Here is a 17,536-nt window from a genome sequence, read left to right on the forward strand (position 1 = left end):
CTCCAGTTTAGTTAGAAGTAATACTAAAGAAATGAAAATTAGTTTTAAGAAGTTGAGATCAACAGAGTCCATAAGCATGTGCCTGGGGATAGTCCCCAATGAAAATTAAATGTGCGTGTGCGCCTTCAACTGCCAAACCATTAAAAAAAACAAAGCCAAGCAATTAAAAGGCAGAGATGAGGTATTCCCATTTGACATGACTTAACGGAAAGAATGACTATGAGTCAAGAGGCTGCTCCAGTATCTCTTAAAGACAGCCAACAGCTTCAGTGTCCTTTTATTAGGAACATCACCGAGTAATAGGACAGAAGTGCCAAATCCTGCCTGCCTCGTGAGAGTAGCCCCACTAACTTATAGGGTCCTACTAGTGTGAGTGATGAATTCACTACCATGGATTTAGGTTTCAATGTTTGAATGAATGGGAAATAAGACAATGAAATTATCTAACTAGTTATTTCTTGGGTTTGGGATGTTAAAGGCTTTTAACATAATTTGTAGTAGTAGTTTCCTTAGGATTTAGGTTAGTGGTTATATACAGTAGATAATTTTCTGTATGGAAATGAACATTGCATTTATGATGATTAATTGAAGGTAACTTTGGGATGCTGATAGATCAAGAATTCAGAAGGGACCAAGCAGTCACTCAGTAGGTATTTACACGAAGGGTGAATGTCTCTGACTACTTCCATTAGTTAAAGGTGTTCACAAAAGAAAACATCTTTAAGAAATGTGCTCTTTTGAAAAGTCAGGGTTTGGGAACTCACAGCTAGTGACCTTCTTGGAGTACGTTAAGTTGTCTTAGGACTGACAGCGACTTGAAAAACTTGAAGGTAAGATGTGGAGCTTTTTCTGAGAACTGATTTCCAGAAAAAAACAGCCAAGAGCAAAGTTTTGCCTTTCAGTGCATCTTTGGACATTCTCACTGCGTTGTTCTACACGAGTAGTGTGTGCATCTGTCTGAGAGCTAAATTTCAATAACAGTGCATTTCCAAATCAAAATTCCCTACGTGTGGAAAAACACCTTGAAGACAGTTTTCATTGCTCTCGTATTCATGCATTTAAGTGGTTGTTGTCACTTCTGTTTTTAAAAAGCATTTCTTGAGGGGACCAATGCCTCTCAGTCCATGGAAAGAATGTCAGAGCATCTTTGTTTTCAGTTTAGGTTCTGGTCATGCAAGTGTAGACAAGCTTATCTTTGGTCATGCGAACCATTCACATCAGTGGGGACTTTCCATATGCTTAAAGTTAGAGATAACTGTGTGTGCTTTTGGAATACCATCACCAGAAGGTTCTTGCCTTCAAATTGGTTTAAGAATTGATAAAGCTGATAAAGCCTGATTTGCTTTATTATCTGATCTAAGAATTTCCTCATGCATGGTGTCTGAATTCTGTTAACCACACTGATACAGAAACTGCACTCGGAAATACCAGCTGTTTTCACTAGACTCTTAAAGCAGATCTGTCTTTTTCATGTTTACTTACTAACCACAAGTCATGCTTGGTAATATTATCAGCAAATATTTATTTATAGGTGACTATAAAGAGAGAAAAGACAGATTTTGAAGAAAAAAAAGAAGTAATATTTATGTTTCCAAATGAAACAATTGTCTCTAAGGAATGGGACAGTGTCCAGTTGTCCCTTGGGTTTCTAATTCCACAGTTGTCAGGTTTTAGGAATAAAGAAATAAAGACTGCATTTTAAGCACTGGAGTAGTTTTACTCAGGGCAATCTTTTCTTAAGCTGAGTATCTCTAAGACTGAAATAACATCGTACAAGTGCAAGCCTTTCTTCTTTGATAATTTCAGTATTTTCAGATTTTGGATTGGATGCACACAACTGTTGATAGTGTAACCTAAAGACAAGCGCCGAGTCCTGTGGAATTTTGATTTAAGATGAATTGCTTTGTAGTCACTGTTGTTCCACAGCATAGCAAGTGACTGGGAGCAGCATTGCAGTAACGGTGTATGTGAGAGCTACACTTTGGGATAGGCAGCCTATTTTAGCTTGTTTTGTTTGGGTTTATTTTCCTGTTTTTTGTGATATTAGAATTGGATCCTGTGAAAATTGTTGTAATGTTTTAGAATATGACCACAAATGGAGAATACAAAGCATAAAGCAGCTTAGCTGTTTTAAACAGGGAATGATATCTGCTTTGATACAAATGATATCTTAGTAATAAATCTGTAAGAGAAAAGTAAAAATGTAATGCTTTTCATCTGGCATTGGCAAGTCACTGGACATACTCGTATTTAATTTAACTTTCAGCATTTTTTAATGGAGTGGTAAGCCAGACCATTTGTTTTAGTTTGCATGGTAGGCATGTAAAATTATGCTTTAGTTATGCTTCTCTAAAAATTTGTCTCCTACATCTGTGGAATCTGCTTGTGAAAATAGTGACAAATATATTCTATACAAAGATGAAGGGATGCTACTGGAATAGTTTTGTTGCTCTATTTATTGTTTGGAGTGGAGCACTGGATCTGAGAGACTTTTAAAGTCATGGTAACGCTAATACATTTTGAAAGGAAATGATTTAAAGATTTGATCTGTACATTGTTATCTGAACTGCAGTAATGCTTAAAGCATTGTTTTTTCCTGATCAAATAACCACATTAAAGAAAAAAATCCTAAAGCATGTATAGATAGGCTTGGCTGTGTGTTCATGAAGAAAAGAAGGAAGTGAACTGATTTCCTGACTTAAAAGCTTTTGAGAAGTATGTCTGGCTTCTGCTCACAACTCCTCTCAGTTTTGTGTCCTCAGGCTCAAAAGAGTGGTTAAACCTTATGGTTTTTGGGGTAGCTTCTGTGTGGGTGAATTTAGACAGGATGAGGTAAATATGCCTTTATGAATGGGAGCAATGTTTCTTTGAAAGCTGCTTTATGCTTGTTCCTTGCTACCTCATCACAGTGCTGGGACATGAGAGGAACAGGGGAGAGCTGAGACATGTTCCCCATTGAAAGCTCTGCCTGTCAGCTCTGTTCTGTGGGGAAGTTAAAACCTGCTCTGTACCCTAGAGAAATATCCTGCTGTTGATTCTCCAGTGACAGCATAGCTCAGCTTTCCAGGGAAATGTGCTGCAGTAGGATTAGAGAGGATGCTATGGTACCATAGCATGGTGATGCTTCTTTTGCTTGCAAAATCCCAGATGGTAACCCCTGTGTCTATCTTTTTTTTTTCTGTAGCCCCCTAAATTTCCTGACACATAGAGACACAGTCAGGATTAAATAAAGTTCATCTTGCCATTTCTGATAAAGCTCACTCCTCATGTTGTAGACACGTAACCTATAAACAGGAGGCTTTTCTTGCAAATTCACCTGAGTGTTTTCTTTTTTTTGTTGTTTTTATTCTCCTTTGTGCTGTTCTTTCAGGATGAGTGTTGTTCAGCAGGTAGGACACTGAGTTACTGCTTTGGTGAAGTAAATTATACTCCTGGACCTTCTACTCTACTGCATGACTATGGGGGATTAATTTTATGTTTTGTATCTGCTTCCCAATCCCTCATGCTAATAACAGTTAAGTTTTTGGAGTAACAATTTGAAATCTGCAGATATAAAAGGATTATACCTCTATATCACTAAAAAGCATCCTATGAAATCTACCAAAATTGCTATACTATTCTGACAGGAAAACACACACCCACACCCACACCCCCCCACACTCCCCACCCCCCCTCCAGAATGCATACTGTAACTTTTGCAAGATTTTGCAAATTCTAAACTTTCATTGAAAATAGAATAAAGGTCAAATTCTGCTTGTCTTACACGTGTATGAAATGAACAGTTGTACTACGGTGATGTTCTGCCAAGATTTGAACAATGGGGTCTTTCAGAAATGTTCCTTCTCACCCAGTGATAAACTCTGTGTGGTGACATGTGTGTGCACACAGAGGAGATGAGAGGCACTGAGCAATATATGCCTTTGTTTTTACTTTTTAAACCAAAGTGGCTTTTTTAGAACCTAGAAGCCAGACAGCCTGTGTAGCCTACTAATGTTGTGTACTTTCTGTTCATCTAGGCACTAATATAAAAAGGCAGTCGGAGGGTTAACAATGTATGCATTTGAGGATGCCATAGGGACATATGTTATATATTCCAATATGAAAAATGTATTGAAGTTGTCATTTGGTGTGATTAGAGGAGGAAAAGGACACTCAAAGTATTTTTATGACCTCTGTCTCAGTGTGTTTTTATAGCGTGGGTAGATAAAAAAAAATAAAATCTTTGGCAACAAAGTTATTTCATGCGTGTGATGTGAACACAGGGATTTTTGGACCTGTAGAGGATTCAATCCATCTTATTGTAGTCATAGAGACTTTGCTGCAATAGGCTTTATGTAAAGCTTTCTGCTGTTGAAGAAGAATCTCACATGAATAGAAGCAATAGACAAGTATTATAATTTTGTCAAAGGTTGTCAAAATGGCAGCATTCATTGCAACGTGTCCCAGGATAAACTTTTCAGTGGAGAAGAATGACGTTGCTTGATCTTATTTCGCTTTGGTAGATAAATTCCATATGTAATTCAATTACTGTTGCTTTGACTCCCTCTCTCTCTCCCATCCAAAGTCTTAGCTGTGATGGATGTTTGTAGCTAAGCCTGGCTAGCCATAGCCAGCTGCAGTTTCTAAACTAGACAGCCTTGCTAGTATGGTGTGCCTGAGATAATATGCCATGCTGAGGGCATACTCAGTGAGGCAGAGAAGCTCCTCAGGTACAGAACTTCAAAGGAATTAAAATAACCATGGCTGGATATCATGGGGGCAAATGGGCACTTAACTAACTGTGTCTGAACCAGGATATTTTTGCTCATCTACAGTCTTATGTCAGAGGTAGAACTACGATCTGAAAGCCCAGTTTTGGGAGGGCTGGGAAAGGCTATCCCTTGTCACTGAAGAGAAGCAGCACCCAGAGGAAGAGGTATGCTTGCTAATGCAAAGTCCTCCCTACAACGCTGAGTTCTTCAGAGAAAAGTGAAACTTGAAAGAATCTACAAGGTCTTTGGTCTTCAAAATTTTCTTGTTAAATACTGTGTAATTTTAGTAGACCAACCTGTGCTTTGGTTTGAAGACTTGAGATCCTACCTCACAGCAGCAGCAAACTACGACAGGCTTCTGGCGAAAAAGTTTTGCAAGGTCCAGTCTGAGCTGGTTGTGCTGAATATCATGAGTAGTTCTCAGACGGCTCTAATTCAGCTAGGAGGGGGTGACCTGCAGATGCTCTTTCCTAGAGAGACTCATGTTTCCAGAGAACTGTACTCGGTAACTTGCCAGCATTGAACATGCATGGCTAATGCGGTAACTCTGACGGGTACAATTTTTCATTCCAGTGAAGACCGATCAGAAGAGAATCAGATTAATGTTGTAGCCCATATGTCTATATTAACAATAGTTTCCTCATTTTATCTTTTGAAGATGATTTATTTTTTGGAGTAGAGCTTTAACTTGTAGAATGTACATCATCTCTATTTTATCTTGGGAAAGGAGATATTACTGCTATTTTATAGCATAGTTTTTTATGACTTAAGGAATTTGAAGGCAACTTGCAAATCTAAGCACCAGTCAAGGTTATGGGTAGGAGGTTAAAAGGCAAATCCTGGATTTCCTTAAGGGCAATTTAGAAAATCATCTGGATACCATGTGGCCTGCCTCTGCATCACAGTACTCCAGCATGTCCCCTGATAAAAATGTTTGTTACTTCTGTTGTTGAAACTTCTCATCTGTTGAATCAGTACAACTCCCTAGATCAAGATGCCAGATCATGGCCCAAAGAGGGAGGTCCAAAAAGAGCTAGCTGAAATGTCAGGCAGGGGGCTGAAAGGAAGGTGCTCCTACATCATGTACATATCACAGAATCACAGAATCAAAGAATCACGAAGGTTGGAAAAGACCTGTAAGATCATCCAAGTCCAACCATCAGGCCAACACCACCATGCCCCCTAAACCATGTCCCGCAGTGCCACGTCTACACGTTTTTTGAACACTTCCAGTGATGGTGACTCCACCACTTCCCTGGGCAGCCTGTTCCAATGCTTGACCACTCTCAGTAAAGAAATTTTTCCTAATATCCAGCCTAAACCTCCCCTGGTGCAACTTGAGGCCATTTCCTCTTGTCCTATTGCTAGTCACTTGGGAGAAGAGGCCAACACCCACCTCTCTGCAACCCCCTTTCAGGTAATTGTAGAGAGTGATAAGGTCTCCCCTCAGCCTCCTCTTCTCCAGACTAAACAACCCCAGTTCCCTCAGCCGCTCCTCATAAGGCTTGTGCTCCAGACCCCTCACCAGCTTTGTTGCCCTTCTCTGGACACACTCCAGCACCTCAATGTCCTTCTTGTAGTGAGGGGCCCAAAACCGAACACAGCATTTGAGGTGCGGCCTCACCAGTGCCGAGTACAGGGGCATGATCACCTCCCTGCTCCTGCTGGCCACACTATTTCTGATACAGACCAGGATGCCGTTGGCCTTCTTGGCCACCTGGGCACACTGCTGGCTCATATTCAGCTGGCTGTTGACCAACACCCCCAGGTCCTTTTCCTCCAGGCAGCTTTCCAGCCACTCGTCCCCAAGCCTGTAGTGTTGCATGGGGTTGTTGTGGCCAAAGTGCAGGACCCGGCACTTGGCCTTATTAAACTGCATACAATTGGCCTCAGCCCATCGATCCAGCCTGTCCAGATCCCTCTGTAGAGCCTTCCTACTCTCGAGCAGATCAACACTCCCACCCAACTTGGTGTTGTCTGCAAACTTACTGAGGGAGCACTCAATCCCCTCGTCCAGATCTCGGAACCTTTTTCATCCAGAAGCTGGAGACCTTCTAGTGACCTGAGTGGAAAAAATTATGGAACAGTTCTTCATACAATTTTTTATTTTTGAAGTGGGTTCAGTTTTGATGACGCCCTGATTGAATCTTGTTTCCAGTTTAGGTTCCTTTCCATATCATCCAGTAATCTTGGTGGCCTGTTTGGGAATCAGGAACCTCTTTATTCCTCAACATTGGGGTCCATAGCTGTGAGGGCTGTGATCAGAATTCAGGGGTCCAGGACCCTGAAGCAGCCTGCCAGGGTGACTCTGGAGATGGCTCTCCCTTCATTTCCACAGCAGGGTTTGGAGGTTTGGGGCGGATTTTTTCAAGTACCTAATTTTGAAATATCAAAATCTTTTACCTGCCATGCTCGCCATCTTTAGTCCTATCTAGAAGTCAGAATCAGTTTATTGCACTTGCTGTCTGGTTTCTGATATTACTAGGTGCTGAGGAAGATGCTGCAAATTGTCTTAAAATGGCAGTTGTGGAACTTGTCTGCTCACAGGTTTCCTCCTGCCCTGTACCAGGCACATGGGGGCTCTCTGCTTTCTGAAAGATCCAGAAAGTTACATGTTGTCTGTAAATTCTATTAAAAAAAATTTTGAAGCCTGAACAGCTTAAAGTAATTTTAAAATACTTTTGAAATGGTGGACAGCATTCCCTCCTCTAATGGAGCACAGTGTTCACTGTTATTATTATCTTTATTGTACAGTATTTCTGCTTACAAAGAAAATCCTCTGAAGTTACCAGGAGTACAAAATACACTGTCTGGGTAGTGCTTCTAAGCCTAAGCAGTTGCTGTATTTTGCCTGTTTCAGTGGTGGAACTGAAGCTGAATAAATGCAGCATAAGTATTTTTTCTGAATACTGAAATGAATGGATTAGGTCACTCTTTTACTGCCTTTGTGTTTCCTCTGTAAACTTTTAGAGATCTGAGTTTGCTGTAGTTGTTTGAATCAATTTTCCAAGCAAACATTTGTAGAACAAAATTTATTATAGTGGATGAAGGTTGTTTTTTTTTCCCCTCCTCATGATGTGGATTTTGCAAATAACAGTTACTGTGGGTTTTATCTAACCGCTTACTGCAAAGGAGCAGTGTTACAATGTCTGATGGAGCATTTTAGGCATACAGAGAATTGTTTGCAATCAATGCAGAAGGGGACATGGCTGGAATAAATTTAAATAGTGAACACGGTTCTGGAAACCATTATGCAAAAAGAACTTCAGCAAAATCTGATTATTTGAAATTGCAGTTTCATAAAAACTGAAAATATGTTTAAGAAAGAGTAACTTAAAAGTGATAGATCTGTTTAATTGATTTGTAGTCTGGAAGCATTTTTTACTATAGGCAGTTTACTTTTTGTGATAACTTCTGTGATTTTTTTTCCCTGCAATATAGCTCTCAGATAGGAGCCCCTTTTTACTCATGAGAATGTTATTTTTCTTCTTTCTCTTATTTCAAAACACAAGATGAAAATGTACAAATTATTTTGGTTTAATCAGGCAGATTTAGTGATTTCTTTTTGCTTATTTTGTCCGTGAGATATAAATTTCTATAACTGGTAACGCAGAAACCCAAGCTCTAAGAACTCAGTTATGCTTCCTCAGCTGCTGCAGTCTGGGACGCAGCATGTCTCATTGAGGATGGAACCAAAAAGGATGGAGTCTGCATACTGCCATGGAGAATGACTGGTCCACAGAAACCATATGCAGATAGAGATTTTGAGGTGAAGATGATGTTTTCAGAGAATTAGATATTTCAGTTGTTTTTTCATGTGCTACATAGTGGATTTGCAGCAGCTGAGCAAGAGTTGTTGTGCTGCTGGAGCCTGGGTTTTGGTGGTACCAGACGTGAGAGTGGACAGCAGAGACCATGCCTTACCCTCTTGCCTTTCGTGCTTACAGCCAGACAGTACGGGAAGCAGGGCAGAAGCATCTTAAAAGGGATGAGTGCTGCAGGATTTATTAAGGAAGGAAAGAGATGGAGTAGTGGAATAGAATAGAATAGACCAGACCAGAATAGGATGGAATAGACTAGACTAGACTATTTCAGTTGGAAGGGACCTACAATGATCATCTAGTCCAACTGCCTGACCCCTTCAGGGCTGACCAAAAGTTAAAGCATGTTAAGGGCATTGTCCAAATGCCTGTTAAACACTGACAGGCTTGGGGCATCAATCACCTCTCTAGGAAGCCTGTTCCAGTGTTTGACCACCCTCTCTGTAAAGAAATGCTTCCTAATGTCCAGTCTAAACCTCCCCCGGCCCAGCTTTGAACCATTCCCACGTGTCCTGTCACTGGATCCCAGGGAGAAGAGATCAGCACCTCCCTTTCCACTTCCCCTCCTCAGGAAGCTGTAGAGAGCAATGAGGTCGCCCCTCCGCTTCCTTTTCTCCAAACTAGACAAGCCCAAAGTCCTTAGTTGCTCTTCATGACATGCTTTCCAGCCCTTTCACCAGCTTTATTGCCCTCCTCTGAACAAATTCAAGGGCTTTCACATTCTTCTTAAATTGTGGAGCCCAGAACTGCACACAGTACTCAAGGTGAGGCCCCACCAACGCTGAATACAGCGGGATAATCACCTCTTTTGACCGTCTGGTTATGCTGTGTGTGATGCACCCCAGGACACGGTTTGCCCGCTTGGCTGCCAGGGCACACTGCTGACTCACGGTGAGCCGGCTGTCGGCCAGCACCCCCAGATCCCTTTCTGCAGGGCTGCTCTCCAGCCGCTCCTCTCCCAGTTTATACTTCTGCCTGGCATTACTCCATCCTAGGTGCAGAATCCGGCATTTGGACCTGTTAAATTTTATCCCATTAATCATAGCCCAATGCTCCAATCTGTCTAGATCCCTCTGCAAGGCCTCTTGTCCCTCAATAGTCAACAGCACCTCCCAGTCTGGTATCATCAGCAAACTTGCTAATGGTGCATTCAACTCCTGCGTCCAGATCATTGATAAATACATTGGACAGAACTGGCCCTAGAATTGAACCCGAAGGAACACCACTGGTGACTGGTCGCCAGCCAGATGTAGCCCCATTCACTACAACCCTTTGAGCTCTGCCCTTCAGCCAGTTCTTCATCCAGCACACTGTGAACCTCCTCATCCCATACTTGGACCACTTGTCCAGGAGGATGCTGTGAGGAACAGTGTCAAAAGCCTTAGTAAAATCCAGAAAAACTACATCCACTGCCTTCCCTTGATCCAGTAGGCAGGTGACCTTATCATAGAAGGATATCAAATTAGTTAAACAGGACTTCCCTTTTGTGAACCCACGTTGACTGTGCCTGATGATTGCATTATTCTTTAAATGCCTTTCAGTAGTATCCAGTATAATCTTCTCCATAATTTTTCCAGGAACTGAGGTTGGACTAACAGGTCTGTAGTTCCCTGGGTCTTCCCTCACACCCTTTTTGTAGATTGGAATAACATTGACTAGCTTCCAGTCAGCAGGGTCCTGCCTAGACTCCCAAGGCCTCTGGTAGATTATCAAGAGGGGTCCTGCCATAACATCCGCTAGCTCCTGCAGTACTTTGGGATGAATCCCATCAGGCCCCATTGAATTCTGAACATTCAGCTGATACATCTTACAAGAGAACAATCTTTGGAAGATGGCTATGGTCTTGTTGTTGTGGTCAAGATCGTATAAATTTTATAAAAGGTGTCTGAATTTAAGGTTGCGATAACTGACCTTGGCTTAGTTCAAAAGTTGATTTGGGATTTGCAGAAGTAGAAGAGGAAAGGAGTGGAATTGGCCAGGCTTAAGGGCAATGACAGCCTTTAAATTATCCACCTTTCAAAACCTGGAAAGGAGAGTAGGATTCCTAAATCTCAGCACTCAATTCTTCTCAACAAGCAGACCAGATGTTTCTGTCTGCTTCTGCTGGTGTCTCACAACCATGCTTCTACTGGGAAATGCAGAAAGGTTTCCTGGGTCCCAGGTCCAGTTGTGTCTTGGCCCCATGCTAAGATGTAGTCTTTCTTTGCCTCTGTCTCTCCCTTGCTCCTGACAGCACTGGCACACAAGCCAAAGGGGAGCTGTGAATGCTTTCTCACACATGCCCTGGTGTTGATGGCTGAAGGACCAGGACTGGAGACTGCATTCTGAAGAGTATCTTGTAGAAGACACAGCAGATAGGAGCCTTCTATTGGTATCTCCTACTCTGTTATTCCAAGTTACAAGGATTTTGCTGTCATCCAATGTTCAGACCATGATGATGTTGTAAAATGTGTGTATGGTTGCACACGAGAAACTTATTTTCATTTTACTTGCTTTTTAAATTAGGAAATCTGTTTTAAAATAGCATTCAGATTTTAAATTTAAAAGGTCAAATGTTCTGAATAAGGCAGGAGTCTTGCAGGAAATATGGTATATATGGTCTGCTGGTATCAGTATGTAAAATAGAGGCAGTTCCATGGCTACACAGATAAAAAAATAATTCTGTCAGTCTCTGAAATAGGAATATTTGATTTAACTCTGATCGTTCTTTTAAACCCAGTATTAGTCTGATGGTAACTAAATTGGAATGTTGTACTTTGGTGTCTTACACAATTTTTATCCTTTGCTTTTCTGTTTGCTTACCATTAATTATATTTTTTCTATTTATGTATTAAATTTTGTTTTGATTCAAAGGAAATGTTACCAAATATGAAAAATATTGCCAAAGTCTAGTATGCTTTGCATCCAAAATATCAAAGTAGTATATACTTCCATCCATAATTTGACTGAAAACATAGAGAAAGCAGTGATTTTCTTACCAATGTTACTCCTGCAGAAGTTGCTGCCTTTGAAGGTTGCAAAAAAGGGCTCTGAAGGTTTTAGGGTCCAAAATTCCCTGCTTTAAGAAGCATATTTTACTTCTGGATTTTACGTGTAAATACTAATGAAACATTCATTTTATTGATGTACGACTCTGACCTTTTATTTCCTCAGCCATCATGTATGTAATGGGAGCACTCGGTCCTGCAGCTGGATACTTGCTAGGAGGACTTCTTATTGGTTTCTATGTTGATCCTAGGACAACTGTTTATATTGACCAGAGTGATCCCCGATTCATTGGAAACTGGTAAGGATCAAGCATTTTTCAAAACTACTCTCTAAATTGCTGGTAGGGAATTGAGACAGGTTGGAAAATCATATCCCTTGAGGGCTTGTTTAAGGATGTAGAAGGAGGCCAAGGAAGAGGAGGTTTCTGTTGATTACTACACACTAGCCTCTGACAGAGAGGGAACGCTTGCCACAGAAGCGCATGGGCACATCGCATGGAAAACCTCCTGCTTTTGGCTGCTCCAGGACCGTCTCTGACTACTATGGGTGCTGACTGACAGCCCTCAGCACAGGGGTGGCAGGACAGAATATCCATGTTGCAGGAGGCCCTTGAGGATCACTGCTGCCCAGGGCTGAGCCTTTCCTGCTGGAAGGTGGATTAATCCCCTCTTTGGTTTTCCAGAGCAGGCAGCATGAAACGCTGAACTCTGCTGCCCAGATGAGAAATGGTAGACTTTTGTTTACCCTGGTCTAGGAGAAGGAGGTAGGTTGGGGTCAGAACATGGCCTTTCCAGTCTTATTTCTCAGGATGATGACTTGTGTTTAGGCAGCAGATGATGTAAGTCATCACATTATTCTCTAGTAAATAGTAGACTTCCAGCAGTGCTGAGATATAACAGCCATAATCGTTAACTGATGTCTTTGGGCAGCCTTTGGTATGTGGCCTCCTTGGAAATGTCTCTTTGAGGAAGCAGGTCTTCAGGAGGGTCTAACTGGCTTTTCTCAGATAATTCATAAAGCTGCCTTGAAATTTTTGTGCAAGCCCAGAAAAGACTTAAGTTCATTATGCCAGGAGGAGACCTCTACTAAGCGTTGGGTGCCGTGTCAGTTCTTGAGCGCTGGATTAGTGTTTGTCACTGCGCCATCGCAGTCAGATCGTGTCTCTTTCTATTTATCCTGCAGTGATCTCTCCTGGCAGTTTGATATGAAAAATTCTCTCTTTGGAGTGTTCTTAAGCCTTTGAAGATTTATCACTGCTTTATTTGTCTTACTTAGTCCAAGACCATTGCTGCGCAGGACTGTCTAGCTGAATTTTCAGTGAGAGAAAGGCCAACCTGAATGCTCAGTTAACCTGTGACCTTGGGGTTAACGACTCTGTGCTCTCATGTATATGCTGACTCACAGAAAAAGATTTGTCATATGAATGTGCTGCAATGTTAAAAACGTGCTTTGACTATTCTTGAATAAAAGATTAGAAATCAAAGCAAAATATTATGCATTCTTCGTAAAACTCATGTTTTTAAGGACACGTCAGAACTGGTAGTCAGCATCTGCTTGGTACTTTTCAATAGAAATCGTGAACTGGTGCATAAATATGTTTAATAATTGAAATCAGTGGGGGTATACAAATGTGGGGTAAGCTTTACTTTTGACTTTATCTATAATACAACCACTAATGTAGCTGCCTTGTAGTGTGGGCATATCTGTGTGAGTTTTAACTTAAACAGCTCAGGTGAAGGTAAAATAACCAAAGCAGCACAGACACATCAGTTTGCTGCTTCTCGGGCTGTTTGCACCAAGCTCTGTGCCGCAGCAGATGGACGGCCACTACTGCTCGTTTAAAGCTAGCTTGGATATATGTGCAATGTTGTCACAGCCAAATGCATCAGAGAGATCAGGCAAAAAAATGCCTGTCCTTGCTCATGAATTACAAGTTTAACTATCCTCACGCAAATGAGTGAGTCGCAGGGATGGATGGCCAGTGCCAGGGATGGATCCCCAGCATCCTATAGGAATGCTGTAACCACTGAGCTCCATGGCAAGAGTTGTGAGAGGTCACCTCTTACAACCATTTCCGTGGGCAGGCTTTCAGAACATCTATGGTACCAGGCCTTGCGAGCAAAATAGGGAAAAGAGCCTAGTTTGGGCATTTGGAAGATTTTATGTCAAATTGCTAAATGCATTTTATGTATCTCCAAAGTTTAATGTCACCTGAACAAAGTATCTCAGTGATTTCAATTTTGCACAGGGGTGCCAGCAGAAGTGATGCAAATATAACTGAAGCAAGGGCAGGAAATCGGCTGTCATAGGATCTCGGCAGACGAGTCGTATTCTAGCCAGCATAGAAAAGTAAAAGTCTTTCAGTTTCCTTTTTCCATCATGTTGATTAAATCTGTAGAGACTGGCTTTCCCTGAAGGGTGTTCCAGGTCCTTGAATTACTTTTTCATTTTTGGCTCTCTCAATTTTTTCCCTCTTTAATTTCTAAAAAGTATCCCCTGGTATCAGATCACTGGTAATTTGTTTCACAATCTGGTGGCCTCTCCTGAAAGTTCGGTGATGTTCATAGCATCTGCGGCTCATTCTCTTTTCTCTTTCTGAAGCTTTTCTACCTGTTAAAATGAAGACTCTTACGGTGTAAGGATTGGTCCTTTGTCCCTTACTGCTCACTGACTGCCCGGTTGCAGAGAGCTCTGGAAGTGTAGACTTTCATTCCACTGAAATCTATTTTCTGGGACCATGACATTTTCTCCTTGGAGGGAAGTGCCACGTAACCAAGTTTATTTTTATTTATGTAATCTAACAATTTGAAATATAAGAGTACTCTAGCATTTACTTCAGCTGACATGCTTTTTAAAAGTAGGGTGCGGTTGAGATAAGTTAATGGGCAGTCTTATTTGAGATTTCTCAGCCTTGTCTCCTTTGAAGTAAATTAGTGTCTTTGAGTCTCATCTTTCCTCTATTATAGCTGTAAGGTTTCTAACGTAACATCGCAGGGACCCAGTGGAAAAATTCCATTATTAAAGGAGGTAATGATTACAGACAAAATAGTAAGTACAGCAACTATGATATATGGCAAAAAAAATTACAGTAAAGCCTATTTTTCACTCTGTTCCTTTCTAAGAGGTACATTGCATATATGCAGGACAGGTAACTTGGTTTATCTTTTGTGAAACTTGATAAACAAAGCAAGTCGTTATTTCTCAGGGTTATTTCTGATCTGATTCTTCCTTGAGTTTCACAGAATTTGGGTTTGCGCTCCTGTGTTTTGCACACCTGGACTTTCTCTAAGTGCTCTGGGCTAAATTACAGTCCAGCTGTCTATGCCAGCCCATCAAATGTTTAAAACTGCTTTTTATTCAAATGTGGTAACTGTAGGGATATCTGTTAGAAATCATCCATCATGTTGTTGTCTTTGAGAACTGTTAATGTGCTATATAGGGAGGGATTTCATTAGTTGTGGAGTAGCCCTTGGCGGTCTGTCAGGTGCTTTGAATCAAATTTTCTTTTGCTGACACTTTTCTGAGTGTTTGCCTAGTTCTGAATCTGTTTAATACTTGGATCTTCCCACATAGTCTTTCATCAGCGTTTGACACAAGAAGTTTAAAGGAATTCCTCCAGCACTGTCTGGTCCTTCCTTAGATTTATTGAGGTCCTAGGGCTTGTGCAGATGCCTTTGAGGGATTCTCCTGCATATTTTCTTTGACTTTAGAAGACAGAAAATCAAGGGCTTTTTAATTAATACAGATCCTGTTCTGACCTCTCATTTCCCATTGTAGGTGTCATTATTTTTGATACTGTCTTTTGTGTGTTTCTCAATTCTTTGATATTTCTCCAGGAAGACGTGAAGTGTAGACGGTGCAGATAATTGCATCCAGTGCTGCATTTGTGACATCTTCAGCACTCGGTATGCTACCATAATGGTCTCTTTGGGTTTGAATTTCATCTCGTGCTACATCACAGGCCCCTGTCTCCTTTGCTGTTTCCTGCTGCGTGGGCCGTTTCAGATTTCTGCATATTATTGCCACAGATTGTTTCTTTGATCAGTGCCTTTGCAGCTTCTGCCTTTGGGATCCTGAAAGGGATGTTACTACATTTTTTATACAGTCTACCGATTTATTCCCTGTCTGATAGTGCTGACTAATCCTCCTAAAAGTCTGCTTTCTAATCCATGTATGTTATCAGCTAAAATGAATGAATGGAGGATTTTCTGTTTATATAAAATCAAAACTAGTCAAAACTTTCAGTCACTTAGATTTGCCTTGATTCCCGTACAATCTTTCTAACAAAAATGGCCTTACACATGGCTTTTCGGTGTTTGCTCTTGCAGAACCATTTACCACACAAACCATTACATATGCGTATGAATTGCCTTCATTTAAAAATACAGTTTACAATACCTTTGCATTACAAATATGAGGACAAATGTTTTTGTTTCTTGTGCAAGTAGTGCTGTCTACTCAACACTTTTAAATGTTTAAAGTTTGAACAAAAACATAATTAGTAGCTTTCTGTTGTAGCTTCCTTTTTTAAGTGTAAAAGATGTACAAAAAATGTAAAAATTGTTCTTGTATTGGATTTGCATGGCAAGGTTTTGGTAGCGGGGGTGGCTTCTGTGAGAAGCTGCTAGAAGCTTCCCCTATGCCCGATAGAGCCAATGCCAGCCGGCCCCAAGACAGACCCACCGCTGGCCAAGGCTGAGCCCATCAGCGATGGTGGCAGCACCTCTGGGATAACAGATTTAAGAAAGGGGAAAAAAAACACCTGTGCAACACCAGCAGCAGTCAGAAGAGAAGAGTGAGGGTATGTGAGAGAAACAACTCTGCAGACACCAAGGTCAGTGAAGAAGGAGGGGGAGGAGGTGCTCCAGGCACCAGAGCAGAGATTCCCCTGCAGACCATGGTGAAGACCATGGTGAGGCAGGCTGTCCCCATCCAGTCCATGGAGGTCCACGGTGGAGCAGATATCCACCTGCAGCCCATGGAGGACCCCACGCAGGAGCAGGTGGATGCTCGAAGGAGACTCTGACCCCTTGGGAAGCCTATGCTGGAGCAGGATTGCTGGCAGGACCTGTGGAGCCGTGGAGAGAGGAGCCCACGCTGGAGCAGGATTGCTGGCAGGACTTGTGACCTTGCGGGGGACCCACGCTGGAGCAGTCTGTTCCTGGAAGGGACCCATGCTGGAACAGTTCCTGAAGAACTGTAGCCTGTGGGAAGGACTCACACTGGAAAAGTTCGTGGACAACCGCCTCTTGTGGGAGGGACCCCATGCTGAAGCAGGGAAAGAGTATAAGGAGTCCTCCCCCTGAGGAGGAAGGAGCGGCAGAGACAAGGTGTGATGAACTGACTGTAACCCCTATTCCCTGTCCCCCTGCATCGCTTTGCGGGGAGGAGGTAGAGAATTCGGGAGTAAAGTTAAGCCCAGGAAGAAGGGAGGGGTGGGGGGAAGGTGATTTAAGATTTGTTTTTTATTTTCTCATTACCCTACTCTGATTTGATTGGCAATAAATTAAATTCATTTTCCCCAAGTCGAGTCTGTTTTGCCCATGACAGTAACTGCTTAGTGATCTCCCTGTCCTTATCTTGACCCACAAACCTTTCCATTATATTTTCCCTCCCCTGTCCTGCTGAGGAGGGGGAGTGATAGAGCAGCTTTGGTGGGCACCTGGCATCTAGCCAGGGTCAGCCCACCACGCTTCTGTAAACTGTGATTTGAAAGCAAAGAGCTTCAGTCTTTCATTGTCATGGTTTGATATTGCAGTAACGTGATTGACTTCACTGAAACTTCCAAACACTAGTGTGGATTAGTGTGGTGGGTTGACCTTGGCTGGCGGCTGAGTGCCCACCAGGCTGCTCTCTCACTCCCGCTCCTCAGCAGGACGGGGAGAAAATGTGATGAAAAGCTCATGGGTCAAGATAAGGACAGGGAGAACACTCACCAATTATTATCATGGGCAAAACAGACTTGACTTAAGGAAA

General features: G+C 42.0%; 1 protein-coding gene across 1 annotated transcript in view; it reads left to right on the forward strand.

The window, feature by feature from the left end:
* SLCO5A1 (solute carrier organic anion transporter family member 5A1) overlaps nucleotides 1–17,536 on the forward strand; it is a 76,735-nt gene that overhangs the window by 23,781 nt on the left and 35,418 nt on the right. Inside the window, exon 2 of the mRNA XM_059815489.1 lies at nucleotides 11,726–11,858. Coding sequence (XP_059671472.1) covers nucleotides 11,726–11,858 — 133 coding nt within the window. The remainder of the gene's footprint in view (nucleotides 1–11,725; nucleotides 11,859–17,536) is intronic.

Source organism: Gavia stellata, chromosome 3 (genome assembly GCF_030936135.1).
Source record: "Gavia stellata isolate bGavSte3 chromosome 3, bGavSte3.hap2, whole genome shotgun sequence".
Classification (NCBI taxonomy): Eukaryota; Metazoa; Chordata; class Aves; order Gaviiformes; family Gaviidae; genus Gavia; species Gavia stellata.